The sequence below is a fragment of the Taudactylus pleione genome, unplaced genomic scaffold (genome assembly GCF_031769625.1).
Source record: "Taudactylus pleione unplaced genomic scaffold, aTauple2 ptg000329l, whole genome shotgun sequence".
Lineage (NCBI taxonomy): Eukaryota > Metazoa > Chordata > Amphibia > Anura > Myobatrachidae > Taudactylus > Taudactylus pleione.
The window spans coordinates 12,729,065-12,740,777 of NW_028284730.1; the positions used below are offsets into that span (position 1 = coordinate 12,729,065).

Here is an 11,713-nt window from a genome sequence, read left to right on the forward strand (position 1 = left end):
GGTATGGGGGCATGATTCACAGATGGACACTAATGCTGCCGCAGCTGCTAATGTGTGCGCAGAGGCTGTGCCAGTATATTCAAGTGTCGCAGCCGCCGGGATTTGTACAGAGACTCCCACCGGCTGCTTATCAAATCCAAGCAAATTTGTAGAGAGACGCAGCACTGTCACCCGTCAGTGGATAACCCTATGGTGGCGCAGAATGGCTGCAGGAAATGGATACTGAAGCCATTTTGTCTGCATATGGGATCGCAGCTGCACGGCCTCGCCACCTCCCCCATTGTCACCCACAAACTGTCCCTGCCTGTCAATCACTTGGCAAATAAATCATCACTGCGAGCGTCAACTGTAATGAAACTTGCACATGCGCAGTGCGACTCAGATGTATGCGCAGATTACTGATAATCGCTCAACTGCATAAACATCGGCATTATGTCCATCTGTGAATCGGGCCCAGAGTCTGACCTCTATGAACATTACAAGCGTTCTTGACCCAATGTTATTTCTTGGGTGTGCATCAGCCTTGATATTTACTGTAGTGGGATTTATGTCTGCTGTTCACTAACCTGGCACATTTGTGCAAGTCTCCTCACTAGCGCTCTGTAGTGTGTGCAGGTACTAACACCCCCCCCCCATGTTATGTTGCAGGCGACTTTGTCATTCTGCTAAATGCTGGCATGAGCATTCCTCAGGCTCTCTTCTTTAACTTCCTGTCTGCGTGCTGCTGCTACCTCGGCCTGGCCTTTGGGATCCTTGCTGCCAGTCACTTCAGCTCTAATTGGATCTTCGGCTTAGCAGGAGGAATGTTCCTGTACATTGCGCTTGCTGACATGGTAAGTACAAACAAGGAATAGTCTGCAATTAACCCATCTTCTGTCCAGGCTGGCACTATACAAGATTGGTTACATGGTGCTGGAGGAAGACTGATATCTATTGGAGATGATTCTTCCAAAATAAAGGGGAATTGTATTAGATAGTTTTGAGGTTCTCTCAGAAATCTGGTCTGTTGGTAATAGTGATTATCTACTACTATTACTGGTTCAGTCTCTTTGCCATATTGGAAACCAATCCTACTAGTTGGCCCTCAGGGTGAATGGCCATGTGGCACTGGCATAAAACCCGCCCTCCAGGAGGAAATGAGCCACCAGGCAGAGTCCTCATTGGTAGATTTACATGGAAAAAAAACCCAGTAAAGGACTGATTGAGATCTGCTATGAAATGGGTTATTTGGCATGGATGGGGTAATGGTTAGCATTACTGCCTGACAGCACTGAGGTCTTAGGTTTGACTCCCACCATAGCCCTAACTGTGTGACGATGGTATATTCTTGTGTGTGTATTGTAAGCTCCACTGGGGCAGTGATGTGAGTGGCCTTAAATTCTCTAAAGCACGGTAAAATGTGTATGTGCTATATAATAAAAGTAATGTAAAATGGCCCCCTATTATATGCATCATTAAAACCACTAGGTTCTAACCCATCTTATATTTGGGTAGTTAAACAACAATTTTTTTTAAAATGGCATATTGGCTATCTAGGTGAATCATTAGGCCTGTTGCAGTATCCTAAAGGAACAACACAAAAGGACTATACCTAGTGCTAATTATTACCAATGTACAGTTGTCTACTTATATTTTATTCACCTGCTGCAATTCACAATGAAGAATTTGCAAACCCCACAATAACTAGAACAATGAATACACAGCAGGACTGCACTTGTGAATAAAACCGTCACCAGGCCGCTATTTATCAAGCAAAGTATCACAATTTGACAGATCTGTTACATAAAGAACAAATTAACAGATCATTCCAATTGAATAAATGGTGATACTTTGTTTGATAAATTGCAGTCTAGTGGCGGTTTTATTAACCAGCGTGGTCCTGCTGTGTAGTCATTTTTCTATTGCAGTACTGTATCTCCAGATATGAAGGATATTTTTATGCCTTGTGCTGGCAAGGGGGCATGTTGATAACTGTGATGATGATCTGATCACATTTGACTCATGCTTTACAACCCTTTTATACTGGATATTTTAGAAAGTCTGAAGGGGGCATGAAGACGGCGGAAGTGTCTTCTCATTTCATGGATTTTAAAATGTCTAATTTGGAGCCTGATTCGGTATGGATTGCAACCACATACACCGATCAGCCGAATGTTGCGTACTGTGCATGCGTTTGCATGGCGATTGCACGGCAATTACGGACGCACTGTGGAATCCATTGCAGAATGAGTGATAGGCCGCGAGCGTTTGGGAGTGGTGATGTGGGAGTGGCCGGAGAAACGCAGGCGTGCCTGTCCGTTTGAATGGGCGTGCACAAATTAGCCACTGTGATTGCCTACGCAGCCTGAGGACTCACTGCATGCGACGAGACTTGCAAATTCTGAGACAGGTCAGAGCTGGTGTTCTGATGGTATGGATGTATACGCAGCACTGCGAGTTATTACGGATGTGAGAAGGCAGCAGTGGGCGTCTCTACGCTGGCTGAGCGGTGGAATATTTTCGTAGATTCATTGCGTGTGATTTTGCAGTTGCGATCCGTGTAGAATCAGGCCCTTGGTCTCTTGTATTTTGTGTACTGTTGCAGATATGTACTTCAAACCTGCATCCTACAAATAAAACTACATAACAAGAAACCTAAATTCTACAAGAGATACAGCAATATAAAAACAGCACTGACATTACTATGAATGATATTTATATTCAGAATACGGGTCATTCCATGCCAAGTCATCACAAATAAAAGTAACTTTTCAACCCAACCGTCTCAGATGTCGTGAAGTTTGGTAGGATGATAGACTGCATAAAGTAACTTTCCTATGTAACATTTTAGCCCTTCGTGATTGTGTTCATGTTACAGGGCTGCAAACATGACAAAAACTGTTACATTTCTGCTTGCAAGGTCGACCAAACGAATCGTAACTTTGATGCTAATTGTGGTAGCACTTTCATGTTGGTCTTGTTTTGAAGCTGAGGGACCATAGTTTCATAAAAAGTAGTTTAATAACTTCTAAATTTCAAGGTTGACTTTGAAATTAATATCTAAAGTGTGTAATTTTTTATTTTTTTTGTATATAAAGTATGTTATACACTTAAATAAAATACAATCTTTGGTATGTTTCATTTTGGGAACAGGATAAAAAAAAAATTAAATACAGCAGTTGAACCCTTCTTGCACTAACCATGCAACTGGCGAGTTCAGCCTGGTCTTGTAGCGTCTCTCTGTGTTCTAGGGATGGTTACCAATTGATGGCACAATCTGTAATAACCATTGATGGTATAATATCAGTCTATTTTGAACAATCGATGGTTTACACCACTCCATGGCCTGGCAAGCCAAGGGCTAATCAAAAATCAGAGGGTCGGGGCTTAGGTGGTAGAGCTTAGTGGACAGCCAAGGGGCAGGGCTGAGCTCTGTCATGAGCAGTAAAAAAACCTCTGGTCCCATGGGAACGCCGCCGTCTGGGCAGCCACGCCGACCAAAGGGGGCGTGCTGTCAATCACCATCGACAGCACGCCCCCTTTGGTGTGAGACCCATAACGACGGCTTGGCCATCGTTATTCGGGTCTCGCGCATGCGCACTTGGGCAACATTGACCCGCTTCCGAGTGGGTCTGAATCAGGCCCTCAGTCTGGCTGCGGCTTCTGCATTGCAAACTGGTGTTTTGAAGGGACTAAGGGCCTGATTCAGCAAGGATCACAAATGCGAATATGCACGCAATCGGCCGATTGTTGTTCTGCGCATACATATGCATCGCAGTTTGCATGCGTGAACCAGCCACTGCTATTGGGACTTTGATCAGTGACTACGCAGAGTGATTGACAGGAAGTACTGTTTGGGGGGTGGTCGGGGAAACGCAGGAATGCCAGTGCGTTTGAACGTCGTTGCAGGGGCGCGCATAAATTAGGCACTGCAATGCCATGTGCAGCTCGATTGCGTGTGATGAGGTTAGCAATTCCTGAGTAAGGTCAGAGCTTGTTCAAGTGTGCGTGATGCTGCGATGGTACTCTGTTACCAATGATTTTGCAGTCTTGCAAAGTATTACGGATGTGTGTAAGGTAAGGTGGGCGTCCATATGTTGTGCTGAGACGGCATAGCAATTGCAGTGGATTAGCATATCATCGCAGTGAGACTGCGTGCGTAATCTCTATTCGCGGTTGCGATCCGTAATGAATCGGGCCTTAAGACAGTTGACCTAATACAGTTTATCAGTGAATAGTGGTGGTTTGATCAAGAGCATGACGACTGGATAAGAAGTACATTAAGACTCAGTGCTGCAACCTATTTGGTATTAAAGGACACAGCACAGTATAAAACAATTATCAGGCGCAGGTTCCTCGCTGGAATATGGAATATATCCTTTTTTTTTTTTTTTATAACTATTGCAAAAGGGAAGCTATAAAAATTGCATGTGTTTTTTCTTCTTTCATTCTTTGCCTCTTGATAGGTGATGCTCCCACACTGCTTAAACTTTCATTCAACCACTTGCCTGCCCCCCCCCCCCCCCCTGGAAAAGCAGGCAACTCCCCTGGCCAGCTGCCTACCCCACCCCTCCCGGACCCCCTTGCAACTTCCACACACACCCCCGCAGCAGGGGGGTCGATGTGATTCACATGGACTCTCATTATCATGGGCCTGCCATTTGCTTTACAATGCTAGTAATCTCAGCATTGTGTAGTGGTGGCGGGGCCAAAATAATGCAATTGCGTGGTCCCGCACCCCCCTCCGCTTCTAATGCCGGGTAATATCCCCATCCACGCTCCCCATTCTCTGCTATGACGACTTGGCTGCCCCTTCTGGAGGCAAGCATGTCTCGTATCACTGGTTCTCAAAGCAGAAGCTCCAGGCAGACTGAGTGGTGCAAACCATTGAAGGTTCACCATAAAGTGAGATGGTGCCATCAATGGTGTCTATTATTGGGAAAACCACCGATGACATCCCTAGAAAACAGAGAGAGGCGCTACAAGACAAGGTTAGTGCAAGAAGGGCTCAACTGCCGTACGTAATAATTTTTTCACTCCTGTTCACAAAGGATCCCAAAATGAAACTTATACCAAATAGAGATTGTGTATAACAGTTTTATGTACAAAAAAAATCAAACATACTTTTTTTTTTTTTCCGATTTACATTTCAAGGTCACATGTGACCTTTGACCTTGAATAAGTCAATATTTAAATCTAAAAAACTTTTTTTATGAAAACAATGGTCCCACAATTCGAAGCAAAGTTATGATTTGCTTTAGTTGACCTTACAAACATAAATTAAAAAAAAAAAAATTGTCATGTTTGCAACCTTGTTGTTGTATGAACACCGTGTATCACTGATGGATGTTACATATGAAGGTTACTATATACTGTCTATCATCCTAACCAATTTCATGAAAATCTGATACGGTTGGGTTGGAAGCTGTGGTGATTTGGCATGGCATGACCCATATACAGCGATGTGATGAGACTAAAGGCCTCCATACAGCAACATTCAGTTGGGGCAATCCTGCATTTTGCAGATTTGTGTAAAAAAAAAATAAATCTGCAATGTATGGGGTTCACGGATCGCAGATCCTGGCCAAAAAGTGATTGGAGCTGGTGTATCAGGTTGTACAACATGTTGGATTTCACAGACCAATTGGGGCTGTAGATTGCTAGTGTATGGTAACAATTTGCTGACCGTTACTATATAAGGCGTAGTATGAATAACATGCTGCAGCGTTTGGGGAGTGGAGCAAGGGCGTGCCTGATCATCGTTCACCGGAAACGGGTGGCCTCCTGTTTTCTGGGAGGGGTGAGGCCAGGGTCTACATCTGGATGGGGATTCCTGGCCTCTTAAGTGACCGGTTGCAGGAGCTGAAGCTTGACCAAAGGCCACGATGGTGATCCCAGCCTGCGACGTGTCTGACACCACTTTCTGCATTTGCATCTGAGTGAGACTGAATTGTACAGTCGCTTGTGTGCGACTCTGCAAATCCGTCCATCTCTGCATTCAGACTCTGGTGCACACAGATATACAAGTGTCACATATCGAATGTATCAGCGCAGTCGTCTGGTGTGTCCTAGGTGCATCGCATTGTGACTAAGATGCATTTTTGGGCGAAAAAGTTTTAAAAAAACACTGTGAGTGGAGCGTATGGGACCTGGTGCACCGAGAGGGCTGTTTGAGACTGCAGCAGTAGTGTGTGACGACGCGTCTATGGTCATTGGCTGCTGCCAGGAACAACCTCGCTGACTTGTAGAGTGTTCTGGTAGGGGATTGCTAGTGCAGCCATCATATGGAAGGCTTGTTACAGAAGGCTATACACTGTAAAACTGAAATAAGAAATTTTCTTTAAATAGCAATAAATGGACATGGTAGAGTTTGGTATACAACTTATCGAATTCCTCTACACTAACCCGAATTTAGCCTGGGGGACTATACTCCTACTTGGGGAATCCCTTTTCTCCCTGGAATATAGGAGACCCTATTGCTGGTCCTTCCCAAGAATAACCACTTTAGGCTAATAAACCCCCTGAAACCCTCCTCTGCCCCTGGCCCTGACTATTTATTTTTAACCAAATTCTGGACGGTGCATCCTTTGATTCGGCCTCCACTACTATATAGTGGTGATCCCAAAGCACTGCTCAAGTTACAGACCGATATCCCGGCTCACTGTCACCCTAAAAGTCTTTGCTAAAATCTTAGCAAACAGATGGGCCCTTTTATCACCTTGTTGATGCACTCAGATTAAGACCCCTCTCCCCCCACCCGAGACTGTCCCCATTGTTCTCCCTCCTCTGGTTTCCCTGCCTGAAACGGTCAATCAGTCTCACAATGCTTAGCAATCTGGGATGTTACCAATTAACAATATGCCTCCCACCCCCCAGCTGTTTCCCATTTATACTGCTTTATATCAATTCCATACTCCTCAAAAAAATAATAAATAAAATATGTATATTTAACAAAGTAACAATTTGAAGATGAAAAAATAAAAGTTTTTTTTTTTTTTTTTTTTGGTGGAAGATTTAATCTAAATGTTTGACTCCTTTTTAAAGTAGCCGCCTTTTGCCAAAATAACCGCTGAAAACACTTGTGGCATTCTTTCTACAATGGAAATATTGCTCGGGAAGCTCTTCCCAACACTGTTACTGAAGTTCCTACAGATATGTAGCATTTATTTCTCTGCTTTCACCCATCTGTCCTGTTCATCCCAAACCAGCTTGATGGGTTTATGTCTGGGGACTGTGCTGGGCATTCCATGATTTGAAGCCTGTAATCTTGTTTTGGGGATAGTTCAGACATAGGGGCTGATTCCGATCTGGATGCAAATTCCACTGCAGCTGCGATCTCGCAGGATCACAATTGTGAAAATATGCTAATGATTCACCAGTACTTAGACGCCCACTGACAGCATCTCACACCCGCCGCTCACGCATATAATCTGAAACATTGAACACACATCAGGTGACCATCAGCCTTCTGAGTAAGTCTAAGATTCCGCAGACACCGCGGGTCTCCAGACATGGAGAGGGCTTGCCTGCTGCGAGCAAGAACACTGTGGCTAATTTATGGATGCCCATAAAACTGTTTAAACCAGGGGTGGGGTAACAAGTGGCCCTTCAGCTGCTACACTTCCGAGCATTCACTGCACCAGTTTTAGCATGGTCAAATAGCAAAACTGTGGCAGGGCATGCTGGGATGTGGTGTTCTATAACAGCTGGGGGCTGCTTACTTCCCACCCGTGGTTTAAACCATCCAGATACTCCTGCGTTTCTCTAGCCAACCCCCGTTATGGGCAACGTCTCCACTTCTAAAAGCTGCACTTTAGAAAATATACCCCTAGCTCTGATACTGGCGTCTCTGATCCACCAAGAGCCTTAGCTGATGCAAATAGATAGGACTCCCCCACAGCCTACAATACTTCATAGCGAGCGCTGCTCAACAGTGCAATGACCTAAAATAATTCGGTTCTAACATAGTGAAAGGAACTGTAAAAACCGAAGTTTTTTTTTTTTTTTTTTTAGGTTTAGTGTAAGCGGTTATGTAGTCATTGTTTAGGGAAACATTATTTTTGGAAAATAGCATGGGCTAAATCATTAAACTCCTGAGTTATTATCAACATTATTAATATTTATTACTATTCAACCTTCATCTATACCACTGTACAGAGGATGTGATCCGTACAGGGCATTATACCAATGATGGGATTTACCGAAACATGAGACAGTAGGATTGAGTTTACAATGCACAGGAAAGTAATAGACACAAGAGGTGATGGGACCTGTACAATGAGTGTGTATTGTGGTGAGTCCTGATGGAATGTTTAGGTGAGTGTAATGCATCATAGGCTCCAGAACAAGTGTATGCTAGTTATATAGACATGAGTTTTGGGGGAACGTTTAAGTTTGGAGACGCTGAGCATCTGGTGACATGAGGAAAAGTATTCCAGGGAAGAGGTGTGAGTGAGGGGATCTGGATCGGACTATTGATGTACTAGCAGATGGAGGGCTATGATGTGATACGAGCTGATGTTCTAGAAGTAATCAGTAATATTATTGCTCTTCTGCTACTGCTCAGTACAGAAGCTTTGTAAAGTTCTTGTAATCTCTGCAGGGAGTAGCTGATCTTATAATGTGCTGAGGTTAAATATTTCCTGTCACTTTTTCATGTTTCTGTTTTTAATGTGATTTTTTTTTTTTTTTTTTTTCTGACAGTTCCCGGAGATGAATGAAGTCAGTAAGGAGGATGAGGAAGGTGGCCGTCCTCTAATTGCCTTTTTCATTCAGAACGCTGGTCTTCTCACTGGCTTCACCATTATGTTGTTACTGACCACATTCTCTGGTCAGATCAAGCTGGGATAGGCAAAGGAGAGAGGCCGGGGCCTCCTCCATACAAGTTCTCAATCTTGCTTTAACAAGAGATGAGATCTGATGGAAATCAGACCAAAGGAGAGGAGCATTTCCAATGATGTTCATTCTTCAACCCGCTGGAGGGAGTACAGGACATTAGTGTAAGGGATTGCTGCAGTCACCATCCTACAGACAAGCACCCTACAACATTTAAAGAAGACATTCGACCCTCTATACTGAGAGGTTCTCGCGGCTAAGCACAGAGCCATGACCAAGACGTTTAGGTGTATAGGAAATTGCAGCCAGTTCTCTGGTCTTGGACGTGAGTCTTCCTTGGCTGTTGCTCGATCTTCTTGGATGCAATTTGTTTACAAAGCCCCTGACAACCCAGTGAGCAACCAGTAATAATAGACTTGCTCTCCTTTTTAAAGAGTCTCTGTAATGGAGATAACTCCTGTATTTTGATGGCTGTTTTTAGAAAATGTATCTTATCATATTGATAAATGGTTTATATTCCTCCAAGACAATGGACCAAACTGACTGAACAATAGTGGAGATTTCCCGTAACACTACAGCAGAGCTGGCGACCCCTCTGCTGCAGGAGCCATGCTGAACATGCCGTCACCGATACACTACCCTAGGCTCTTCCGTTATGTTTATCTGACTGTCTCTCTCCCTCTGTTTCTCATTGATAAACTGAGCAAGAGGCCAGTGGGGGACCATTGGCTGGCTCCTAAACTGCTGCTCTTGTGACAGCCGAGTAGTGTTTCTTATGACTTGAAGTAAGGGGGGGGGGGGGGGGATGGAGAACAAAGTGTGTGGTGTGTGTGTGTGTGATGTTAGAGGAGAGGACACACAGTGTGATACAACACACTGACTGCAGTATAATGTAGTAGCACCTAGAATACAATCGCACAGGTATCATAGTGAGATATTGTCCAGGGCTGGATTTGTATGCTGGTACTTTGTGTGAGCTGGTAGTGTTGTTCCTGATTTAGAGCCCAGCGTTGGCATTTGATGGTGCTGTACTAGCATGGCTGAGGATGTTAGAACAGCGGAGGGAAGAACAACACAACGGACTGATATGTGGTTATTCCTTTTAAAAAGAACAAAAAATGTAAGCTAAAATGGAACAAAATCTACCTTATTTTTATTTATTGAGGCTTTTAACGGCATACAATAATGTTATTGTCCCTTGTTTCAAGCTGACGGTGTGACGAGGGCGCACATTGTAGCCATTGTTCTCTTCTTTTTTTTTTTTTTTTTTTTCTGAAACTCCCATCTCAGGTTCTGACAATAAACATTTAAATGCAAAGACTTTGTGTGGTTCCTCGCCCATGATGGCATGAAGCACGGAGTGCCAGGACTGGCTGATACTAGATATTATAGAACTGTGCACTGGTATTGTGGCATTATAGAAAAGAAAACTGGTGCACTTAGAATTGGGTAGTGACCACGATAATCTAAAAGCAGTTGACTCTGAGGGAACCCTGCAATGATAAAATGTCTGCGCTTAAAATGACAAAAATCAAGACTGATTTGTAAAGTATAAAGTACCTTGTGAGCTGTTAATATAAATAATTTAATCAGAAGATAATTGCATAAAAACACTGACTGCAATCACAGCCATACTGAAATATTACAATTGTGAGAGATATATATATATAATAAATTAGCAAATTGTGTCAATAAAGTAACAATCACTCTAGTAGCTACTTAACTACTCCGATCTTCCAAATATTTCATACCAAAACTTATGCAGTGGGATCAAAAACATACACTCACTGCAGGTGTGAGGTTCTCTGCCAAATAGTTCTATTATACGAGTCCTCCACATAGCATTGGTCATTACTGGCTGCAAGGTTGTATGGCCAGACATTCTATAAACCTAGTTTGATGGGAAAGAGCACATTGACCAGCCTAGTCTGATGGTTTTTTTTTTTTATCTAGGATTGGGTACTTTGTTGTCTCCCTCTTAATATACTCACTCTGTGATGGGCAGCAGATAGCCCCAGGGCGTCATTTGGTCCCATGAGCAGGGGCGTATCTATAATGGGTGCAGGGTGTGCGGTGCACCTTGGTCCAGGGGGGCCAGCACCGTACACCCTGCACCCATATTACTTAAAACTTACCTCTCCGAGGTCCCGCGGTCTGTGTCAGCGCTGTACAAAAAAAAGCCATTTTTTCCGGCGTTATGTGCCCAGAGTCTACTAATGCACCGGTGGCGTGCAGGACACGCTAGTTGACTGCCGGCCGCCAGGGAGAGAGGAGGGGGCCCATGTGCATTCCCCGTCTCTAAAGACGCCTTTGCCCACGAGCCTCCACCTGCAGCCGCCAGCTTCATTCTGCTTTTTATTATCCGATTTCTTTTAATATTTGTAGATACGAAAGCGAAATAATAAATTTTTCGGTGCAGGAGAAGAATTGCATTGATATATTCTCTTAATGACAACTTTTAACCCTTGTTTAAAATTCCCTACTTTTGTAGAAATTTAGTTAGACCAATTCATAATTCATGTAACGCAGGGGATATCACGGATATCTCCTGGTGACAGGTCTCTCCTTATTTCCACAGTCCCTATCCTTTATGAATGGCATAATTTATACCACCCCATACTAAAGTTCCGAAAAAGCATTTTTCTTCTTCGGGGTCCATAGGGATCCACAGGAATACCATGGGCATATTATGGTTGGAAGACCAGGCACCAACAGTTAAAGCTTTGGCTCCCAGAATGCCCTGGGTCCTCCTTCATATATACCCTAGCCATAGGACATCAGTTTGGTGCGGCAGGATCAGACCCACCTTTGTAACAGGACTGCTCAGGCAGTCCTAAGCTTTTTATTTTATGATTTATTTTGTTTTTTTGAGTTGGCAGTACCAAGCGTCTGTATCAAG

General features: G+C 43.8%; 1 protein-coding gene across 2 annotated transcripts in view; it reads left to right on the plus strand.

Annotated features, from left to right (window-relative positions):
* Positions 1–10,380, plus strand: part of SLC39A14 (solute carrier family 39 member 14) — a 28,566-nt gene extending 18,186 nt beyond the window's left edge. Inside the window, exons 8-9 of one of the 2 annotated variants that reach the window (XM_088443407.1) lie at positions 649–833; positions 8,683–10,380. In XM_088443407.1, coding sequence (XP_088299533.1) covers positions 649–833; positions 8,683–8,829 — 332 coding nt within the window. In that variant the 3' untranslated portion in view covers positions 8,830–10,380. The remainder of the gene's footprint in view (positions 1–648; positions 834–8,682) is intronic. The other variant, XM_088443406.1, reaches the window with a different exon arrangement.
* The last annotated feature ends 1,333 nt before the right edge of the window (positions 10,381–11,713 follow it).